Genomic DNA, 24,446 nt, shown 5'->3' on the forward strand with positions numbered 1-24,446 from the left:
TAGCTGGGCCTGGAGAGGAAGTGGCAGATGAACGCATCCTGTGTGGTGGAGTGTCCTGTCAACTGCCAGTTGTCCGAGTGGTCGGCGTGGTCCGACTGTACACACAAGTGTGGACTCCAAGGTATTCTTGGCACTATTTTGACATCACTGTGTTTGAAAAGACTTTGGACCAGAGGGCTATTGGTTGCAGTATCATTGCAGACAAAAATATGAACATTGGAACTTTGTTATTCTGCATCCTTTGAGCAGACCCCCACACACAGCATTGCATTTCCTGTGTCCGAAGTTCGACTATTGGTCCTACCCTTCTTTTCAACGCTCTGGAATAGATTTTCCCAGGGAGGCTGAAGCGTGTGATCCCCCTGTAGTTGGAACACATGCTTCAGTCACCCTTTTTGAAAAGGGGGACCACCACCCCGGTCTGCCAGTCCAGAGGTACTGTTCCCAACTTCCACGCAATGTTGAAGAGACAAGACGGTCTTACAACATCCAAAGCCTTGAGGAAACTCGTCCACCCCGCAGTGTTGCCACTGAGGGTTTTTTTGACTACCTCAGACACCTCAGGCACGTCCACGTTCGTGTCCTCAGGCTCTGCTTCCTCTGCGGAAGGTATGTGACTGGGATTGGAAAGGGCCTTGAAGTATTCCCTCCACCGTCAGTTGAGGTCAGCCGGTACATGTCAGCTGCTTCAGGAGTCCCACAAGCCACCATGCTCACTTTGATGTTAAATTCTGGCTTGATCTTCATTCACATTTGGACACATTAACATTAATATTTGACTACGTTGGTATGTAAGTTTCAAGCTTGTTTCTTCATACAGTTTTTCAGATCATTTCTTGGCTGTTAGTGAACCATCACTGTTCCTTTCGTGGAGGCCATAACTACAAGTGCTTCATGATGTGAATGATTGCCTTACAGTCCATAAGCAAGAGAGAGGGATAATAATATCTTCACATGTAATTTCATAGGATGGCTCATGGATCAATGATCCGGTAAAAGTGTGTGCTTTGGGGCTCAGGGAATACTTTGCACTCTTTAAGTCCATGAGAAGATTCAATCCATTGAAGGCTTTAGCAATCGTTCTAAACGTAATTATGTTTCTTGGTCTGGGAGAATACATCACGTTTCTTCCCATTTCTTCCCGTTGTATTTATTTCGCTTGGTGCTGGCTGGACATGCTTGCCTTTCTGCTCTAGAGCCAGGAATAACAATTATCTTGACATTCCAAACGAACATACTGTACCTGGAAACAGGAGACTCCTGGTTTCGATCAAGAAGCACACAAAGAGCTGAAGACCGCCAAGCTACGTGTACACGTTTGTACACACGTTTGTACAGCTGCCATCTTTTTATTTTACCAAGCAGCCTTCTCACTGCTACCCACCACTCAACTACCGTCACTGCCTGAACCATCCAACGGGAGAACATGTGCATGTGGAATTCTTAACATTGTGTGGACATAAAACACTGCAATTTAACATGATAAGATGGTCCGGTCTGTTTTGATGGAGATGTAGTTGAGTTCAGAGGTGAAAAGAGTATTTAATAATTGTACTCAATAAAAGTACTAATACTTTGATGAAATGTTACTCAAGTACAAGTATGATTACTGGTCTAAAAACATACTTCAGTAAAAGTAAAAAGTAGCTCATTTAAAATGCACTGACAGCAAAAGTCACTTACTTTTTTAAACAGCAGGACAGGGTCTCTTTTTTAGTGCAAGAAGTACAAGGAGGTATACATTCAAGTAGGGATGCTCTGATTGATCGGCCATCGATCAAAATCGTCCGATTTCCGTGAAAAGCATGTGATCGGCATATGCCGATCAATGCCTTTCAACGCCGATCACAAAAGCCGATCACCTGTGGCTCGTACTATTGTAGCATGCAGCCTGTAGCGTAGCAACAAACCAGTGGTTAACCAGTGCGTTGGCCAAGATATTGACCTTCAGGCGCCCCGGTGGCCAATGCCGTGGCCAATGCACGTCTGTCTCCATCTTTAATGTCATTTTAGCACCAGCCAGGGTCTCCTCCCCATCATTCATGTCAGGTGATGTGTTGTTACGTAATTTTTCCCTCAACTTCCGTTTTGTATTTTATTAACTCTTTTTTTACTCAGCAATGGATGTGATTTAAAATGTCGATAAGTCCAATATTTCAGTAAGTACAATATTTCAAACAAAACACATTTTAGTTCAAATAAAATGTGGATTTTAAAAACTACTTCAAAAAGTACAAGTACTTAAAAAAAAACTACACACCCCAGGTTGAGTTTTAGTGTTAGTCAAAAATAAATGAACAGCTATTTCACTCACACAATACCAGAACACATTAAGGTCATATAAAATATAGTCATAAAAAGATGAACTGCAACAATTACATTTAAAAAAAGAGTAAAATTCCTTATTTTCATTGCTGTGGTTGCCTTGCACACTAGAAGGGGTGTTGCAAAGTAGGGAGAGACAGGCTTATCGGGAGGAGGAAGTGTCAATAATGACACTGTTTAGTTATCATTGTCCGTTTCATAGGAGCAGATCCTTTCACATGTTCAAAGATACCATATTTATCTTTTATGATGGTCGCAGCTGCTTTCGGAACATTTTACCACGTCTAATTCCACGTCACTTTTCACATTGACTTTCCTTAAGCAAAGTGGTCAGTATGTGCAGAACCTACATATCAAATATGTATATGTATATTGTAGGAGTCCTTCAGGAGTTACAATATTGTTTTAACAATTTCAAGGAAGAATAAGTGCAACATTAAATCTGCCGTCTCCAATACATGGTTTGTAATATTTAAAAAAACATTAATGCTAGGAGTGCAAAAGGTGTTTACAGTATATACACACAAAGTTACACTACCCAACAGCCACCAAGAGCTATGCTGATTTTATACTGATCCATAGCAACAAAACGTGGAGACAATCAGTTTGTCACTGACGGGTGATAACATTGCATGCCGACTAAATAAATAATCCAATGTGTAGTTTATGGATCAGCGCGCCCCTTAATAAGGTGTAGATAATTGTATTATTTGCTTTGGGGTTAGGGCAAAGTCCACATGCGTGTCCTTGGAGACAACAGCTAATTGGGTTTTTCACTTCCTTTCCCTGAGGCACTTTTCAATGTGGGAGTTTTCCTAGAACGTGTACCGTATTAAAAATTGTTGCAGGGCCTGGAACAGACCCTGTAGATTGCACTAATCACATCCAATAATAAGGTTCGATCCAAGAATGTGGTAGGAAGTGATCAAAGGCTGGTCATCAAGAACACGCGAACACAAAGAGCAATCTACGGAGAAACAGGTGGCAAGTAATTGTTGTTACCATGGGGAGTAGTTCATGAACTGGTGATGGTGCAGATCATTTAAAGGAGCCATGATGATCAGTGGGGTGTGAAGCTTCTGGGATGAGACTCAGCACCTCCAAATCTGAGGCCATGGTTCTCAGTAGGAAAAGGGTGCATTGCACCCTTTGGATTGGGAGTGAGATCTTGCCCCAGGTGGGGGAGTTCAAGTATCTCGAGCTCTCGTTCACGAGTGCGGAAAGGTGTGCGTGAGGACAACAGACGAATCGGCGCAGTGTCTGCAGTAACCGTCATGGTGAAGAGAGAGCCGAAAGGTGTTCTCACCTCACCTATGGTCATGAGCTTTGGGTCATGATCGAAAGAACAAGATTGCGGATAGAAGTGGCTGAAATGATTTTCCTCTCTAGGGTGGCTGGACTCACCCTGAGAGATAGGGTGAGGAGCTTGGTCATCTGGGAGGAGCTCAGAGTAGGGGCAGCTGCTCCTTCACATCGAGAGGAGCCAGTTGCGGTCGCTTGGGAATCTAGTCAGACGCTTCCCTAGTGAGGTGTTCTGGGCATGCCATCTGTGAGAAGACCCCAGGGCAGACCTAGGATACGCTGAAAGTATCATGTCTCACAGCTGGCCTGTGAACGTCTTGGTGTCCTCGCTGTGGAACTGGAAGGGGTGGTCGGAGACCAGGAAGTCTGGACTTCCCTATTAAGACTGCTGCCTTCACGACCCGTACCCGGATAAGTGGAAGAAAATGGATGGATGGTTTTTGAACAATGCAAGATATGGGTTTTTGGAGACTAGAAGTCCTTGATTATCTATCAGGCATTGTTAATCCTTCTCCCTCCTATTTCAAAAGCAGGTGCTGTACCATTTCATGAATTCATGATAGTCTAAATTTCTGTATTCTAACCTTGACGGACATGAAGGTACCTGTCTGCCTGCTGTTTTCATGACTTTCATTGCTCTTCTGCTTCCTATCTCCTCTTTTTAGGTAAGATGTGGAGAAAGCGGACAGTGATCCAGGCTCCCCAAGGCGATGGGAGGCCATGCCCATCGCAGATGGAGCAGTGGAAGCCGTGTCTGGTGAAGCCCTGCTATACGTGGAGATACAGCACCTGGTCTGAATGCAAGTCGGAGGTCAGTCAGCTTCCAGCTGCTTGTACTCACACAAACACACATTAGTCGAGACGAGGAATGAAAAAAAGTCGAAATACATCTCAACACCATCAAAACATCTTTGGGATTATGTGATGGGTGTGAGGCAAGACTTCCAACATCAATATCTGACAAAATACAAGGTCTTCTGGATAAATAGTCAAGTGTCCATGTGGTGTCTTCATACCCTAAGCATGGCTATTCAACTAAATTGCCATGGGGACCACATTTTCAGAAAGCTAAAGACCAGGGGGCCGAACTTGTACTATTTCTATTAATCTGATGTATATAATGTCATTATAAGACCGTGATATTTTTACATCACCAAATGCATAATAGTCATAAAGTCACATTTTTACTCTTGTCAAAGATCCTCAATATGTAGAGCCCTATGAAATCTGTTTTATTTTTTCCCAAATTCCGTTTTATGTTTTCTAAATGTCATTTTCTCCGTTTGAGTTTTTTACAACTCTGTTTTTGACCTTTTTCACTTATTTTACCAGCGTAGAGTCTGTGTTTTTTGGGTTAGTGAATCAAATGTCCATTAATTTAATGCAAAAATACTTACATTTATTGATGCAGTATGCGAGCTGGCGAGCACCAGTGAAGAAGCGGCAAAAAGGTTTGGCTTAACTTCATAAATAAAAGTGGTCGGCTCGGTGCAACATTTGCAACACAGTGATATCATGCAAAGCGGGGTGCGCAACCAACATGATTAATAATCCAAAGAGGTTTATTTGATCTATCATTCATACTAGATCTGCAACGATTAATCAATGAATCGACGATTAATCGATTATCTGATTAATCGACAACTATTTTGGTAATCGATTAATATTTCGTTAGGCCCTCATCCCAGGTGTGTGGGAGTAAAAAGGCCCCCTTGTCCCGGTTTATGGTTCCATAGGCACGTTTCCATATTTCAGTTGCCTCTATGATCCAGCGGTGGTTTTTGTTGTCCTGTGTCCCAATAATGTTTGCTCCATTCCAGTCGATAACATGGTTCTCTCTTTTGCAATGGTTAGAAATGGTGGATTTGAGTTGTTCCTGCTCTGCTTTGTGTTTGGTTGCTCGTGTGCACACCCTCACTGTTTCCTTGTCACATTTGGTCCTATGTTCCTTTTTCCTTGTATTCCCTCCCTGTTTCCCCAATATATGTTTTATTGCTGGCGGACAGTGGCCATGTGGTTAGCATGTTGGCAACACAGTCAGCAGATCGGGAAGACATGGGTTCGAATCTCCGCTTGGGCATCTCTGCGTGGTGTTTGCATGTTCTCGTGGGTTTTCTCCGGGTTCTCCGGTTTCTTCCCACATTCCAAATGCAGTCTATACTGTCCGTAGGTGTGGATGGTTGTTTGTCTTTATGTGCCCTGCGATTGACTGGCACCTCGCCCGAAGTCAGCTGGGATGTGCACATCATATCCCCGCGATAAGCGGCATAGAAAATAAATAGATGGATGTTTTATTACAAGACATGCGCCGTATTTCATATCAAAGTGGGTGGACAAATAAATGTCTGGGTTTTTTTCTATGGTTTTATTGGTGTTTATATTGTGTTTTGTCATTGATGCCCCTGCTGTATGATAAATGTAAGCATTATCATGCAGCATTGGTGTTTTATCTGTTTTGTTTTTGTTTGGCTTGGTTTGTTGTTCTTTCTCTCTGACCTGTTGTTTTCCTTTTTGTATTGCCCATTTTGGGTGTTGACACAGTATGGTAAATGTGTCTGTCCTCTTGTTGGTCTTGTTTGTCTGTTACAATGTTGGTTCTGTCAAAGAGTGTTCTCACGATGGAGCGTTTGTGGGCAAAGAGATGTTCCGATATCCATAAGAGATACTGGTCAGTGTGTGTTGGTTTCCTATGTATTTTTATTTTGATGCTGCCATCGTCCGTGTGCTGTGTTCCTGTCCAGAAAGTTTATTGCGTTGTCAGTTTCTTCTTTGTGAGTAAATTGGATGTTTAATGTGTTGTCTATTGCGTTTAAGTGATGACCTGATGATTCTGCATTTTGTCGGTGGTGTGTTGATGGCCCTCAGGTCCTCCATGAAGAAAGCACTCATAATGGCTGATAAGGGATCTCCCATGGCAAAACCCTCTTTTTGCCTGTATATTTCTCGTTTATATTTTAAATACGTAGTGTGATGTTGGCAGTTGGTATCAGCTGGTTGTATGTTTCCTTGTTGTTTCCCTGTTTTCCTTCGTTGAGTGCGGGCTTGAGTACTATTTTAAACGCCTTCTTCTTTTCTTCTGTTGGGTCTTTTTTAACTTCTCATGCTGTCGTTCTTCGTTTGTCTGCCGGTAATTGTTATTGTTTTATCTGTGGCTAGCGCATGTATGGCTTTTCTCTCCTCTTTATTTACGTTGCCTGTTGGCAGTTTGGCCGCTTTGTGTATTCCTGCGACGTCATTCCGACCTTATTCCTGACTTCTGCGGTCTTTAATTGATTGACACGCTAGCTCGGTGGCTAGAATGTACTCCTCATACGGGATTTTGTTTGGCGTTACTGCATAATTGAATCCACAAGATAGTATGCATGCTTCTGTCTTGGATAGTGGTCGCTTCGATTCATTTTTCACCCATCAATCCATAGTTTGTTTTTCGATTGCCACATTATTTTGGTTTCTTGGTGCAATTAGCCTGTTGAACTTTTTCATATGTCTCGCTTTTGTTGTTTGGAATGTGATTTCGTGCGGCCATAATAGTTGTTCTGTTATTATCATTAGCGTGTTTCCTTCCAAGATTAAGGGTACCTTACCTCTTACTTTTCACAGAGCCTTTTTCACTTTTGTCGCTTTCTGTTGTTTGCACCTGCTTTATTAAAGTATTTTTAAAGTATTTTCCACCACCCACGCCTGTCTCTGCACACTGGGGTTCAAGCACTCGACAGCTCCGCAGAACGTGACAGTTTCAAGTTGAGAACTTATGTCGAGTACCTTGTTTGTTGTGCGTCATTTCCTCTCCTTCAATAGAGCGAGGCATGCTCCTTTCATCGTTTTCTCCGCATTTTGGGTTGGGATGGGACTTTTTTAGGTCCAGGCTTGGTGGAATAATTCCCTCGTCCCAGCAACGTATACCTGACAGTCTTCTTCAGAGTGAATCAGAATTATTCAAATCCAAATTATGCCCAACATTATTGTTAGCAGCCTGTTTCTTTTAGCATGGAAGTGGAAGCGGAAGTCAGTTCCGTCGCCCGTATTTCACGTCACCAGACTGTGTAGTTTTGTGCTAACTCACAGTTATGCCACAAGTGTCTGCTTTTTATTGACCGGTGCTGCAAAATAACCCACAATGGCACCAAAGAAAGTTGAAAGTGCCAGCATTTTGATAAAAAAAGGTGAGAAACACTATTGAATTCATGAAAGAACTCTCAGCAAAACGCAAAGGTGGTGTCCGTTTTGATGTCGCTGCTCGTCATTCAGTTGCTGTCTTTGTCTAAACTTCAATGAAGGTAGATTTCATTCATCATTTATATGCGTTTATATGCATCATTTATATGCAAATAGTTTTCTGCATGTAAAACTATAATTGTAAGACTATAAAAAGTGTTTGTGTTTGGATTATTTCTTATGGTAAAAATGTATTTACCGTAAATTCCAGTGTATAAGCCACTACCTTTTTGGTTTAAAGTAACTTCTTTTACTACAGGGGGCGAGGTGTGGTGACGGCTTGCGCTTTAGGAACGTGTCATGCTTCGTGTCTGATGGATCGGATCTGCAGAGGAGTGTCGTGGACGACGAGTTGTGTGGAGATCTGGAGCCTGTGGTGGATGGAGATCCACAGATCATACTGCAGGAGTCCTGCACTGTACCTTGTCCAGGTAAAGTCATGCCGTGAGCATGGTCTGGGCGAAATGCAAGCTAATATGCTGTACAGCAACCAATATTACATTCATTCATTCAAATTTATAGGAGAATGCTACCTGACGGACTGGACCGGTTGGAGTCCGTGTCAGTTAAGCTGCGTGGGTGGGGACGATCTGGGTTTTGGCTCAGTCCAAGTCCGCTCTCGGGCCGTTGTGGCTCAAGACCCTGAAAATCTGCTTCAGTGTCCCGAGCAGGAGCTTGAGGCCCGGCCATGTACAGGTCAGACTTACACTTTTTAGATTCTCATTTCTCATTTCAGCACAGTAATCCCTCACTTTGCACTTCAAATGATGTGGCTTAACTCCATCACTGTTTTTCAAAATATATGAATTCATAAATCTTCACTGTTTCGTGGTGAATACAGCCTATTACTAATTGAAAAAATACATATTTGGCACATTTTCAGGCATAAAAATGAACAAATATAAGGCATTCAGAAGATGCATTCAAAGATGTGATGATATGTAGTGTTCCACACTGGTCACTAGGTGTCAGTAATGTTACATTGATGAGACAGTAGCCACTGCTGGAAGTACCGTATAGAATATGATGTAAAAAAATAAAACAACAAACAAGGAACTCTCCCATGACCCGTAAATACAACTAAACGAAAAAACTAAAACAAACAACAGCAAAAATGGAAAAAAGGGTACTAATTTTATGAGAATAAAGATAAAATATTAGGAGAATAAAGTCATACTATTAAGAGAAAAAGTGGCGTGAAGTTGAAATATTAAAGACTAAAAGTATGAAGATTAAAGTACTTTAAACAGTTAAACAAACAAAACAAAGAATAAATGAGCAACTTTAGGGAATTTAGGTTAGGTAAAAGTTACCATGTTATGTTAATAAAGTCAAAATATTATGAGAACAAAGACAATATAATTTTAAAAAAATGTACAAGGAGAAAGTTTAAAGATTTGTAAAAAGAAAAAATCAAGGGCTTTCACACAATGAGCAAAAAAAGCATAACGTGAGGAGAAAATTCACCCTTAACACAAAGCTGAGATGCTGGGTGTTTTTTCTTTAAATATAAAAAACATCAAACCATATCTACCGTACATGGATTGGTTTAAAAAAAACTGTAAAAAAAAAACAAACAACACTGACCTCTATTATGTCTTATACTGTTTTGTATGTCTTATTTTCTGTTATTATGTCTACTATATTGGGTAATACAAGTTTATAGGTGACTATAGGGGTGTTATTTCATGTTTAGAGGGCTCTAATAATGTTAAAAAAACATATTTAGAAAGTCGTAAACAGGTTGTCTATGCTCCAACTATGAAAATATTTTATTTTTATAAAGAAGAACTCCTACTTCACGGAAATTCACTTATCATGGTGGGGTCTGGAACCAATTAACGACGATAAACGAGGGATTACCATATGCTGTAGTCACCTAAGTAATGTTCTTCCTCCAGAGGGACAGTGTTTAGAATACAAGTGGCAAGCTGGACCATGGAGAGGCTCATCACGCCGTGTATGGTGCCAGCGCTCAGATGGCTTGAACGTCACAGGTGAGTTGTTGATGCACGGACAATAGCCTTACCACCAGTGTTGGGAGTAACAGAGTTAAAAATAATAGCAAACGCAGGTAATGATGATTATCTGAAGGTAGAGTGCAACTTCATGGTAAGCCAGTCAGTGCCAGAGATGCATCAATGAGCAATCATTACTTTCTATGCTATCCCATTACATTTATGTGGATGTCATAACGTTATTTTTTAAAATTCAGTTACTTTTGAGAGGAGAATCAGCATCTCCAAGTCCGAGTCCATGGTTCCCGCTCGGAGAAGGGTGGAGTGTCGTAGCTGATCGACAGGCGGATTGGTGCGACGTCTGCAGTGATGCGGACTCTGCATCAGTCCGATGTGGTGAAGAGAGAGCTGGGTCGAGAGGCAAAGCTCTCATTTTACCGGGCGATCTACATTCCTACGCTCACCTATGGCCATAGCTTTGGGCAGTGACCGAAAGGACAAGATCACGGGTACAAGCGGCCGAAATGAGTTTTGCGTCATGACGGAACGTTCTGACCATGAAACGTAGAGCACTTGAACACGACACATCGTGACATGAAATGTAGTAACAAGAAACAGCGTTGCTGCTTTTGGATGTTGCGCTCTGACCTGTGACTTTTCGAATGACAGGCGGCTGCCCAGCAACGACCAAGCCATTGGCTGACAGATCATGTGACCCGGCCTGCACCAAGCCTCGTTCCTTCTGTACAGAGGTGAGTTTGGTCAATAAGGAAGAAAGAAAGAGTGGCAGTTTGAGCAGACATAGATGAGTGAGTACATACAAATGTAGTTATGTATGACACATCCAACGCAGCAACAGTGGTGAAGGATGTCACAATGCTGAACCGAAGCACACCTTAGTTTGCCACTAAGGCGACGGAAATGATCTTTCATGTTGTGTTTCGTCTGCGATGGGTGATGCTTTCTGAGCTCGATTATCCTCCAGAGATTATCTGGCAGCTGGGGATCCCTGCAGGGGAATGAACAGTGTTTGGAATGTGTCACAGTGAACGAGGTTTGGTTGTGTAGGCACCCCCCCAACACACACACACACACACACACACACACACACCACCACCACAAACAAGCAGCATGCCGTCTGCCGAGGCAGATGGTAGCATTAAGCTATTAATGTAAAAATGCTTTTTGTCATTTTTTGTAAAGGTGAAAACGATGCGGTTCATGATTTCATCAAAATGCAAGCAGTGCAGGTGGAGAGGACTCTGATCCTGAATAAGAAATGTTTTCACGTGGCGGGAAACATCATTTGCCATGATTGTTTTCTTTGCGTAACCACTACCACATACAGACACATCATATTTATATGATATTTCATTTGTGATGAACTTCCTGTTCGTGTCAGGCGGGTGTCTGTGGCTGTGAGGAGGGCTACACAGAAGTCATGACCTCTGACGGCCTACTTGACCAGTGCACCGTCATCCCAGTGCTGGAGATCCCCACCACCGGAGACAACAAAGCAGATGTCAAGACCATCCGAGCCTTCAACCCCACACAGCCGGCAGTCAGCCCACCAGGCAGGGTGGGACGCACCTGGTTTCTGCAGCCCTTTGGTCCAGGTAGAGATGTGAATTTCACAATGAGCATACAATTAATACAGGGATGTCCGAAGTGCGGCGCAGGGACCATTTGCGGCCCATGGCAGGTTTTTTAATGGCCCATGTTTGGTTTGGTTTAATTTTATATGAACATGCATGAAGGTTACAGTGGAAGACAACTCATGAATCACCATTTCACAGTTCCACATGTACAAAAGGAGGAGGAAGAAGCAAAGCTTATTTAATCCTACCCCCCGTCCGTTCCACATCTTGTGCAGTACATGTGACATTCTAAAAATATTTTAAAAAAAGAAACCAGCAAAAATGGAAAAAATCAGCACCAATTTTAAGTCAAAATAAGATTTATTTAAGAAAAAAGTTGCAATCTAATGAGAAAAGTTTTTTTTTAAAACAAGAATAATGTAATATTATGAGGACAAATAACATAATTTTAGTAGCATGAAGTTAAAATATGAAATAAAAATGATTTTTTAAAAAAAAGTTGTAATACTATGAGACATAAACAAACCAAACTAAATAAATTTGTAATTTTTGGAAAATTTCTATCATTATGCCGAAAACGATTATTTAAGAAGAAAGTTGAAATCGTTTAAAAAGAAAAAAGAAAGAAAAATGCAGCAGAAATGGGGAAAAAAAAGCTGTAATTTTGTGGGAATTAAGTCAAAATATCAAGACAAGAAAATATTCTCAAAAAGTCACAATTTCACGATAATAAACACGTAATATTACCAAGAAAAATGTCATTTTAGTCGCATAGAGTTGGAATATTAAATAAAAAAACGTGACTTTTTATAAGCCATAATATTATGAGAAACAAACAAAACAAAATGAACTTGTAATTTTTGGAAACAGGTTGGGCGAAAAAGTTATAATATTAATGCTGAAAAGGACATTTACAGAGGTTATTTAAGTAGAAAGCTGAAATAGTTGAAAAATCTAAATAACAAAAACAAAAACAGCTGTAATTTTGGGAGAAGAAAGTCAAAATATGAAGAGAAAAAAGTCAGACTCTAGCAAGAAAAAAAGTTGCAATTTTGTGAGAAATTAATTTGACAAAACATGTCGTTTTAGTAACATACAGTTGAAATATTAAAGAAAAAAATATGCTCTTTTTTAACGTCGGAATATTATGAGAAACAAACAAAACAGAAAAAGTTACAATATTGTAATATTTTGGGAATGAAGTCAAAATATTGTGGGAATAAAATCATAATAAAACAAAAAGAAGAAATGGAAGCAGAAAGTTGAAATATTTGGAAAACTGAAAAACAAAACAACAAAAATGAGGGCAAAAAACAGCAGAGACCGAAGTTGATACTAATAATATGTTTTTTCACCTACAGTATATGACAAAGCTGAGATGCAGTTTATTCCTGAAATAAATAGAACTTCTTAGCATGTCTACATGTGTTGGTTTACTAAATATCAAAGTGGCAAAGTTGCACCCTTTCATTTTTCACCATGTGGCCCCCATTGGAAAAAGTTTGGACACCCCTGAATTAACAAAACCAAGACTATTGCGCCAGAAAGAGTCAAACAATTCCAAACATGGATCTCTGCTGCCCCCTTCTGGTGAGACACTGTACTGCACCTATGACAGTTGGTTCTGTTCTTTATTACTGAAGCTTTTATGCAACTTGATTTTATTGATTGAATTTTTCCCCCTATTAGAAATTATGCGGGAAATGTAATTGAATAAAAATTGGTAATTTCGGGGTCTAAAAAGGTTCTGGTAATAAAGAAACAAATGACGCTTCCTACACTTCCTATGACTCCACAGTATTTAGTACACTTTTTCATATTGTTTGTTTGCAGACGGCAAGCTGAAGACGTGGGTGTACGGCGTAGCGGCAGGAGTGTTTGTCCTGCTGGTCTTCATCATCTCAATGACGTACTTAGCATGGTAGGTAACGTACCTTCTCACACTCGTGCTTTCATGTTCAGTCCTCACTCATTCCATTTCACCAGTGACGTCATGGGCGTCACAATGATGTTAACATGCAAAAGAACAACAAATGAACACGATTAGCAGGATTACGCTGACAGTACAAACTGATGTCCACCAAACCTTCGTTAGGCACAGGGACCAACGAAGAAGCCGTTACAATTTTGGTGAAGATCTGGATAAAGGGGACAGTCCAGGAATTTATGATGACAATTTCTTTCATGTATTTATTTGTTTAATTTAATCTAATTGTAGTTTATTGTGTTTTATTTAAAACATGATTGCCTGAAATTAAAGTCTGGCACCATTTTTATCTGGATTTTCACCAAAATGTAATGTGTTTACTCTCAATATGTTCCACCCGTCCACAAAGGTTTTTGCAGTTGCATATGTTTTGCTTAACCTCGGCCCCGGCTAGGTCTTTGGACCCTAGCGTGGAAGGTAGTCACGAGCAAAAAGGTAGCAAGGAAGTCGTAGCACAAACAAGGGAACTCAGGTCCTCACATGGAAACCATGACGAATAATCCGGCGTCTTCCTGGTGTGGATGCAAGCTTCATAAATCACAGTAATCCCTCGTTTATCATGTGTAATTGGTTCCAGACCTGACTGTCAAAGTAGGGTTTCTTATTCATAAATGGAATATTTTTGGAGTTGGAGCATAGAAAGCTGTTTACGACCCTCTAAATACAGTTTTTAACATTACTACAGCCCTCTGGACGTGAAAGAAAACCCTATAGAAACCTTAACACTCCTATTACACAACATGGTAAACTCAATAAGACAAAATAAGACATAATATAGACTCCCACATGCTAGAGTTCCTTGTTGTTGTTCATTTTTTGCGTCCTGTTCCGTACAGTACTTATTGTCTCATCATCACACGGCAGGGTATGATGCCCAATTCAGATTTTTTTTTGTTAAAATACGATTTTTTATGCGGCCGTTCATATCATTAAAGAAATGCGACTTGTCAATGTGAACGCAAAGCGTCCGGGAAGTGACGTGCGTGCGCAGAAGCACGACGTCACACGCGTTTCCGTGTGTTTACGGAAGTAAAGATGACAGCAGCGTGTGCGCTTTTTGGCGCGTTTGTGTCAATTTCAAGGATTTTGTGCAACAGGAGTCAATATTTTCTTAACCCAAATGATCCTGCGCAGCAGATTAAGAAGAAAAAGGGCAAGAATTTGGGGTATGGCAGTTTGTGGAGAACTTCCGGCAATATCTGTTCCGAGAAGTGTGTGGGAGCCACTTCACTGACACTTTTTAAAAATAACTTTCGGATGACAAGAAGTGCTTTTGCGTACATCGGTAAGTACTTTTATCGAAGTTTCAGCACGGCAATACATGTCTTTCGATGACGTATAGGTCGGATATATGCGACCTGACCGTTTATACTGCATTCGCATCACATACATATCGAATTTATGTCCACACACTGACATGAAAAAGTCAGATAAAGGTCACATAAGAGCAAAAACATTGTAACTGACCTGCCGTGTGAACACAGCCCCAGTGACCAGTGTAGAATACCATATCATCACGTCTTTGAATGCGTCTTCTGAATGCCTAAAATGTATATTTTACTTTATTTATCCATTTTTATGCTTGAAAATGCTGAATTTCGGCCAAAAAATTGTAAAATTTGCTTAAATATGCATATTTACAGTAGGCATGAAACAGCATGATTTATTAATTCATATATTTTTGAAAAACCATGATAGAGTGAAGCCGCAATATTCAAAGGTGCCACAAAGCATGCTGGCACTGGCATTGTAGGACAAGTTTGGACTCCATGACGTCATTTTCTGTTTTTGTTTTTTTTACACATTTAGTTTTTGTTTGACTTTTGCTTTCCGTCATCATTTCATCCTTTCATGTTTTGTGTTCTTTCTCCACCTTCACCCCCCACCCTCACATTCTCTGCTCAGTCATTCTGGTTGTTGTCTTTGCCATGAGCCAAACTCCAAGTCCCATGAAGATGGGCTTTGCTGGATGGAGCCAAACAGCTACACAGTGCCTTACATCTGCCCTGCCTGCCAGAAACTAGAAAAACAAGAGCTGCTGCAGCTCAGCCAAGTCCAGCAGCAGCAGCAGCAGCAGCCTCCTCCACCCTCACAGCAGCCACCAGCTCAATTTGAAACGCTCATCACTTAGTCCCTCTCTCCATCTTAATCTTGTGTGCTCAAATGACCTGTCATGCCAGTTTAGTCAGTTCACGTCCATCACATCCTGGAGGTAAGCGTTCATCATCAAGATGATTTGACCGAGGTGCTTGTACTCCACGTAGAAGCCACACTTCCTGTGTGTAGTACTCATTCACATATTTATCATAACAAGCAAGCAGGCGTTCAGAACTCAGACACGGCAGGGGTGTCCAAACATTTTCCAGGTCACAAACTGAAAAATGAAAGGATGCAAGGGCAGCTTTGATATTTCGTAAAGCAACACAAACTTACGAAGAAGTTATATGCACTCTTGGAACATAACTCATTTGCATACGTTACTGTGTTGCTCTTTTTTTCCCTATTTTTGCTGTTGTTTTTTACATTTTCAAAATATTTCAACTTTCTTCTCAGATAATCTTCATACATTTTTGTCTCATAAAATTATGACTTATAACTATTTTAACTTCCCATAATATTAAAACGTTTTTCCTCCAACTCAATTTTCAAAAACCTTTCTTTTGTTTTGTTTGTCGACATAAGTTTGTTCAACTTTTTCCTTGTTAGAATACGACTTTTTTATCTTAATATTTTGACTTTATTCTCATGTTTTTTTTTTTCCATTTATGCTGTTTTTTTTTATTTTCCAACTATTTTAACTCTCTTCAAGCAATTATGACATTATTCCCATTTGACTTTACTCTCATTACATTATAACTGTTTTTTCGTAACGTAATTTTCCAAAAATGACAACTTTATTTGTTGTTTGTTTTTGTTTTTCATATTATGACTTTTCAAAAATATTGTCTTCTTTTCTTTAATATTTATGTTAGTAAAATAACAGGATTTTTCTCATAATTTTGCACCATTTTTCATTTTAATTAATTAGTTTTTAATTTACGCTAAGTGAGGATAAGCGGCATAGAAAATGCATAGATTGTTTTTAATTTTAATTTTTTCTTGTTAGATCTCAACTTTTTTTTCTTAATATTTTAACTTTTAACTTTTAACTAATTCTTGTAAAATTACTGCTGATTTTTTCAATTTTTGCTGTTTTTTTCCCTTTGAGTTTCTTGTTAAATTATATTTTTAGTATGTGCCGCGGGCCAATTAATGGCCCATTGGGCCGCACCTCGGACACCCCTGCATTACGAGGACTACGTAGTAGATTGCACATGCTGTATATTTGGGGTGTGTTCTTGCTGGCCTGCAATGCACTGCAGTTTGCAGTGGAACTCATCATTCAACTTGAAGACCATGTTGAGTTTGAGCCAGGAATGGTTTGAACTTACAGTCGTTGCTTTAAATCGACTTTGTCTTTGTCTTTGTCGTGCAGCAAGAAGCCAAAGAAACCACAGCGACGACAGATGAACAACAGGCTGAAGCCCCTGACGCTGGCCTATGATGGAGACGCCGACATGTAGACGTGTTGTCGACCGTGCGGATCTGCAGACAACCTCGGACACAACATCAACAATCACGATCCATGCTCATAGCAGCCTTTTTCTTTTACACTGGAGCCTCGGTATTCGTCACTAAGGTCAGACAAAAACCAAAATGTAGGAAAAGCGCTCAAAACCATATCTGCAGCTCGCTGAGTCATCTACACTTAAATATGGTTCTAAACTATAACAAATGATGTGAACTTCCTCTTTATCTGTACATCCTTCCAGGTGCTTTTGGCAGGCCCTGATGCATATGTTAGGGGTACACGTTAAACTTAAGGAATTTAGCAAAACATGTTATAATAATAATTATTATTAATTATAATTAATAGAACAACTGTTATAGAACCTCATGTCAAGTTGATGTCTTCTTTAGTGCAAATGGAGTTCACAGAAAGAGGGGTCCCAAAACCCCCAAAACGTTTATACCCCGGTGTCCCTGTGTCAGAACCTTTACATTACAATCCTATTGTAACAAACGCCATCTTCTTACAACTCCAACTTCTTTATTGAGTTGTTTTATGAGCAAGTGAACCACACACACACACACACACACACACACACACACACACACACACACATAATAAAAGTGATTAAAGGATTCCCAGGCTGGAATCTGTCCACAGTGCCCCAACTCTGAAAGAACCACCATTCTTCACAGAGATGTGGATGCATTGTTAGGCCACTTAATTCCACACAATGGTACGCGAGCAAACAGACTACTTTGTCTGCAATGAATAAATAAATAAATCCTATAAAACCCGAGGTTCCATCGCATTTTTGTATCTGTAGTGTTTTGTTGCACAAGAGCCTTCATAACTTTTATATGCCTTCAATTCTATGTGCTCTTTTACGTCAAGCTACCCACCAACCTACCCATTGGTTGGGTCACAGCTGAGCGGTCATGGTTGATTTATTTTGTATTTTATTTATGATAAACTGGGCCCTGAAGAGTATGAACCTCGCAGTCCCGCTATTTTCTGCCTTTTTTTTGTTTTCCTGGCATCATTTTGCACTATATTAGTGCAGCGTGTTGTACTCATGTCTCACTTCCTGTCTCAAACAAGCCGGTGGGCGATGGAGTTGCTTGCTTGCAGCCCGATCTCACTCCCATTGCCTCTTATACAGTATGTGATATGATGGCATTCTGTAAATAGGATGTTTGTTTTTTCTCTGTCAACTTGTACAGCTTTTCTTCTCAAGCTCTTGAAGATTTGTACTTTTGTAGAAGAGTGTGATGGAAGCCACGGGGGGCGCATTGGGACGGGAGGTTGACAAGGGCGACCAAAACATTTCACATGAAGGATGGACTGACTCAGAAAGAATGAGGGCCCTGTTACCTTCGATTTCGATCTTACTTCCTCTGGAGGTATGATATTTTCTATTATGCTTCATTTTCCACTGGCTTCAGCTCTCGTCTCTCTTGTCATAACTTCTGTCAAAAAGTCTTTATTTATAAGCATCGCTAGCTCTGCCCGAGGCATTAAGAATTTTAGTACGGCCTCATGGAAATCATTTTTTTGGCCCATATTTTGAAATATGACAATACACCGTCTTTAACATCAGCATCGTTTCCCTGAACTTTATGTTGAGACCTGACGATAGAAATGTTCCCATAATGCTTTGATATTTCAGGATTAAGACTATTCAATTATGTCAGGCTCATCTGAAATGGTTCCCACGGCTGAGAAGGTTATACTGTACATGAATACATTACTCACAAAAACAACACCCAACCCTAACCCCCATAACTCCCTCCTAAACGCCAACCCCCAACCCTACCCCGAACTCCCTCTTATCCCTAACCCCCTAACCTTACCTTAACTACCTCCTAATCCAAACCCCCTAGCTCCCTCTTATCCCTAACAGCCTAATCCTTAACCCCTTAACTCCTTCCCAAACCCTAGCCCCCTAACCCTACCCTTAAATCCCCCTTAACTCGCTAACCCTAGCCCTAACTCCCTCCTAAACCTAACCCCAAATCCTACCCTAATGCCCTAAACCTAACGCCAACCCTCTAACCCTACCCTATGCCCTAACTATAACCCCCAACCTGGTGTTAGGGTAGGGTTAAGGTTAGGAGGGAGATGGGGTAGAGTTAGGGAATTAGGGCCTCAGGGTAGGGTTAGGAATAGAAGGGTGTTAGGGGTGGGGTTAGGAGGGAGTTAGGGGTAAGGTTAGGGGGTTAAGGTTAAGGTATCCTAACACCCTACCCTAACACCATCCTATCCCTAACCCACTAACCCTACCCCGTTTAGAGAGTTAGGGGGTTAGGGTGTTATGGTTAGGAGGGAGTGTTAGTGAGTAGTGCATATGTATGTACAGTACATATACAAGTATATATGAATGTATACTGTATGTATGTACATTCATATAGTCTGTGAATTCATGCAACCAAATGGCGACTCTCTCAAGTAAACATTTTTGAAGCATTGAAACAACGGATGTCACATCTCTCCCCCCCCCCCCCCCCCCCCCCCCCCCAAGATTTACAAGATGGAGTTGAAAATAAAAGACTTTTGCAGTGGTTCCTCTAAAGAAAGTACTGTATAAGTACTGAAAATGTATGCTTGAAAGTATACAGTGTATTTATCATCAATACCAAAACATCATATCACCGCCTGAAATTTTGTTCATGGAATGTTTTATTTATATTTCCTTCAGTATGACTTGTAAATAGAGGGAAAATACTTTTTTAATTTATTATTAATGTACCATATTCTTTTTCTCTTTTTTACTGAAAAAATACATACCAAAAAAAGGACAAAAAAAATGGAGTGAAGGTGGATATGCTAAATGTGATGAACTCTGATCTTTTCCTACTCTTTGTTTATATGTATTTGACTAATTGCTGATAATAAACAAAAGAAATATTGTGCAGTGTGGTCATTATTATGCACCATGGACATACAGTACTGTCCTCTGGATAGATGTTGCAATGCTCTATGTCAACGCTAGATGTCAGTAAATGACCGTTTCAATTTCATAACACGAACACACGATGTTATGTTTTTAAAAGTATTTAAAAAGTAATTCATGTGAAATACGGTTAAATATGTCCACAGAAGAGAACAGTGAGGTTTAATTATTTATTTATGTGTCTACTTGTTTCAAATGAGCATGAATCCGGACTGCACTGGCGCTGCAAACATGAAGCAGCACAATGAAGCCTGAAAGTAGTTTTCTTCCATTTGTGAAATTGTCGTCGTGTGCTCGTTGAAGTAATTGTCTTTACCATCAGTGCTGCTGATTGGGATCAGACAGAAACATGTTTTTGGTCCTCTCATTTAATCGGCACTTCACCTAATCACATCTCAGGCTGTCAATGAACTGCCTGCTGCCGAGAGAGGAAGTCCTTTCATCAAGGAAAAGCCTCTTCTTTTCACCTCACTGACTTTACTACATCCCCCCCCCACTACAGAGTGCAGGGATGTTTACTGTTGTTATGGTATTTGTTCCATTTTTCTTTAATACCTGACATACTCGATGTTGTCTACTGCCTCTGTACTCGTAGTCTACTGTATGACTGCAGTATACTGGAGGACCGTAGTACATGACTGTAGTACACTGTGGGACTGTAGTACAGGACAGTACTATACTGTAGAACAAGAGAGTGTAGGACAATAGCATCAGACCGTAATATCAGACAGCAGTACTGAATGACAATATGACAATAGTATAGGACCGTAGTATTGGACCATAGTATACGGTAGGATTGTAGTACAGGACCGAAGTATATACTGTAGGACTGTAGTATAGGACAGGAGTTTACTGTAGGATAATGTAGTACAGGACTGTGGTATAGGACAGTATACAGTAGGATTGTAGTACAGGACCGAAGTATATACTGTAGGACTGTAGTATAGGACAGGAGTTTACTGTAGGATAATGTGGTACAGGACTGTGGTGTAGGACAGTATACAGTAGGATTGTAGTACAGGACCGAAGTATATACTGTATGACTGCAGTACATGACTGTAGTGTAGGACAGTAGTTTACTGTAGGATAATGTAGTACAGGACTATAGTATAGGACAGTAGTTTACTGCAGGATAATGTAGTACAGGACTATAGTATAGGACAGTAGTTTACTGTAGGATAATGTAGTACAGGACTATAGTATAGGACAGTAGTTTTTCTGCAGGAAAATGTAGTACAGGACTGCAGTATAGGACGGTAGTTTACTGTAGGACAGTAGTATACTGTAGTACAGGACAGCAGTATCGGACAGTAGTGTAGGACCATAATATAGTCTCGTATTATAAGTAATGGTATTGAACTGTAGAAAAGGCCATATTATGCAACAGTGGTATAGAACTGTAGTATAGGACCATATTAGAGGATACTAGAACAGGACAGTAATATAGGACAGCAGTATCAGACCCTAGTATAGGACAGTAGTACAGGATAGTAGTATAGGAACGTACTGTAGTATAGGACTGTCATATAGTACGTAGTATACTGTGGGACAGTAATATTGGACCATATTATAGGACAGTAGTATTGGTCAATGGTATCAGACTGTAGTATAGTACCCTAGTGTGTATAGCATAGGACAGTAGTATAGTATAGTAGTATAGTATACTTTGGGTCAGTAGTATCGGACCATGTTATAGGACAGTAGTATTGGATAATGGTGTGGGACTGTAGTATAGGGCAGTAGTATCGAACTGTAGTAGAAGACCGTAGTACAGTACAGTAGTACAGAAAATAGAAAAAAACAACACATTTTTTCGCCTCTAAGTAGGCCTCTGAAGCGTTTTTAGATATTTTACTTTCTAGTAAGTTTTTATAGAAATGTTTTATGCAATCGGAACTGCTATTTTTACTATTATTCCATACATTCCGTTGCATTTTTAGGTGCCTGAAAACTCTGTGAACCCTGTGAAAAATGTGCTACTTTAAGAGTTCTGAGCACAAATCTTTACTCAAAAGCTCCCACTACAAATTTATTAAAAATGAACCTGTGTTTCCCTAAATCTGGTGGAGAGATGTGTCATGACAGGAGGTGTAAAAATGTCTCAGAAACTCATTTTCGCAAACAAACGGGAAGTCGACCATTTTGGGTCAAAATCAGGGGTCTTTTTGACAACCTCTTTGACCAAATGAGGCCAAATATGAATTAATTAAATGATGAAGCATTTTAGCCTATGCCGTAGGGTGCGGGCGGCAGGCACACGGTGACAAACTTTGATGGCCAGTCTGATTTGCCACAAAACTGCTCCGCAAGGTCAGATCTTCGTCATACAGTAATCCCTTGTTTTTTGCATTTAATTGGTTCCATACCCGATTGTGACGGGTGAATTTCCGCTAAGTAGGGTTCCTTATTTATAAATTGAAATTTTTTTGTAGGTAGCGCATATAAAACCTGTTTACAACCTTCTAAATGCGATTTTGAACATTATTAGAGCCCTCTAGACGTGAAATAACACCCTTATAGTCATCTTTACACTCCTTTTACCCAATATCGTAGCATAATAAGAGAAAATAAGACATAAATAAGACACATTATAGACTAACACATGTTAGCATTGGGAGAGTTCCTTGTTCTTTTTTTACTTCCTGTTCTGCACAGCACTTCCTGAATTCGCCCAGTAGCAACACAAAATGACCCAAAAAAAGTTTACTTACTTGCGTGAACTCTTGAGTTTTGTACTTTTTGAACGTTTGAAGCAAAAATAAACTCATTCATTCACGCTCACATCCAAACGGAAACTTGACTTTCTGACGCCAGCAGTCATGCTAATTGTGATGCCTTTGATAGCCGGCAGCTGCATCCTTTGGCCGGCGCGCCGCTATTTGCTATCATTTGTCTCTGTCAGCCTCCCCACCTTCCACATCCTCCTGGAAAGTGCTGGCAGCCTTGAGCAAGCCAACAGGCTGCCGGGCCTTTTTGTCGCCATGCTTCAATTGCAGCCCCTCAGCCCCTCCTGGTCAAGCCTGGTTTGACTGCCGGTCCGCTCTGTGGATGTGGAGTGACACTTCACACGGCAGCTGCTCGGGCTGCGCGGCGCCACCCCGCCCGAGGGCTCGCCGCCGCATCTGCCCTCACAATCGGACATGGAGCCGAGCCAGGGCTGACATTTCCATGCTGCCGGACACCATCTTCACTCTGCTCCGCAATCATCCTCTTTATCTTTTTATCTTGTCTCAATGCCCCTCCCTTTGGAGCCCAATAGCGACCCATTAGTAAGACGTTCCGCTGTCATTATCCAGCCCAGTAATGAAGGGCCAGCACAAAGGTACGCACATGGACCTCCTGATTACACTCTTGCTTTGACGAGAGGAAGAGGAGCAGCTGTGTGATTGAGACGTAAGACACGTCCTTCCTTTATTGGATGGCAACCCACTCTGGTTCCATCGCTCTATTCTTTGAAGTCAGCAGCTCAATTCTCAGCATCTGTGCTTCACTGATCCTCAATCGTGGCCTTCAAATGCAACAAGACTCACAAAAGCACGACTCAAAGAGCAAACACTCAAGTGTTTATGATCCACGTGAGCACCAGCAAGGTCAAACTGACCTCAGATCAGCCTCTTGAAACCAAGCACACATTATTTATACACAGTACTCACTAAAAGTTAGGGATATTTTGGGTGAAAATTCAGGATGAAACAAAAAGATACAGCAGGGATACTCAGCTGAGTTGTTTGCTGGGCCACATTTTCAGAAAACTTGTCTTTTGTATATAACGGGTCATTTGTTTTATATTTAAAAATAGAATTGAACAAAAAAAAACAACAAAAATGGGAAAATCAGCAGTAATTTTACAAGAATAAAGTAAAAATATTAAGAGAGAAAAGATTATAATTTTACGAGAAAAAATTCTTAATATTATGAGGAATACTAATGGCATTTTAAAAAAAGACGTTATTTTTTAAAAAGTCACAACATTCTGAGAAAAAAAACAAAACAAGTTGTCATTTTTGGAAAATTTGGTTGCGGAGAAAAGTTCTAATATTGTGAGAATGAAGTCAAAATATTATGGAGATAAAGTCGGAATATTACCAGAAGAACATTTACAAGAAGAAAGTCGAAATAGTTGGAAAAAAAACAAGAATAAAGTCGTATTCTAACAATAAAAAAGTTGCAATTTTATGAGAATAAACTTGTAATATTATGAAGAAAAATAATGTCATTTTAGTAGCATAATGTTGAAATATTAAAGAAAAAATACCTTATTAATATGTATTAAGTAGGAATATTATGAGAAACAAAAAAACAAAATAAAGTTGACATTTTTTGGAAAATTAGGTTGGGGGAAAAATTATAATATGGGAATAAAGTGAAAATATTATGGGAATAAAGTTGAAATATTGAGACTTTTTTTTTTTTAAAAAAGAAGCAAAAATTGGGATAAAAGAGCGAAGCTGACACTAATAATAGGCTTTTTCACCTATTTCATTTTTTTACGTGCATTGTTCTCGCATGTGGAAATCGTTTAAATAGGGATTTCGGAAAAAGTTAGGACTAAGAAAGT

General features: G+C 40.2%; 1 protein-coding gene across 1 annotated transcript in view; it reads left to right on the forward strand.

Annotated features, from left to right (window-relative positions):
- thsd7aa (thrombospondin, type I, domain containing 7Aa) overlaps window positions 1–19,427 on the forward strand; it is a 110,541-nt gene extending 91,114 nt beyond the window's left edge. Inside the window, exons 20-28 of the mRNA XM_054764079.1 lie at window positions 4–121; window positions 4,293–4,438; window positions 8,102–8,273; window positions 8,365–8,538; window positions 9,744–9,839; window positions 10,470–10,552; window positions 11,203–11,416; window positions 13,232–13,319; window positions 16,861–19,427. Coding sequence (XP_054620054.1) covers window positions 4–121; window positions 4,293–4,438; window positions 8,102–8,273; window positions 8,365–8,538; window positions 9,744–9,839; window positions 10,470–10,552; window positions 11,203–11,416; window positions 13,232–13,319; window positions 16,861–16,948 — 1,179 coding nt within the window. The 3' untranslated portion in view covers window positions 16,949–19,427. The remainder of the gene's footprint in view (window positions 1–3; window positions 122–4,292; window positions 4,439–8,101; window positions 8,274–8,364; window positions 8,539–9,743; window positions 9,840–10,469; window positions 10,553–11,202; window positions 11,417–13,231; window positions 13,320–16,860) is intronic.
- The last annotated feature ends 5,019 nt before the right edge of the window (window positions 19,428–24,446 follow it).

Source organism: Dunckerocampus dactyliophorus, chromosome 20 (assembly GCF_027744805.1).
Source record: "Dunckerocampus dactyliophorus isolate RoL2022-P2 chromosome 20, RoL_Ddac_1.1, whole genome shotgun sequence".
Lineage (NCBI taxonomy): Eukaryota > Metazoa > Chordata > Actinopteri > Syngnathiformes > Syngnathidae > Dunckerocampus > Dunckerocampus dactyliophorus.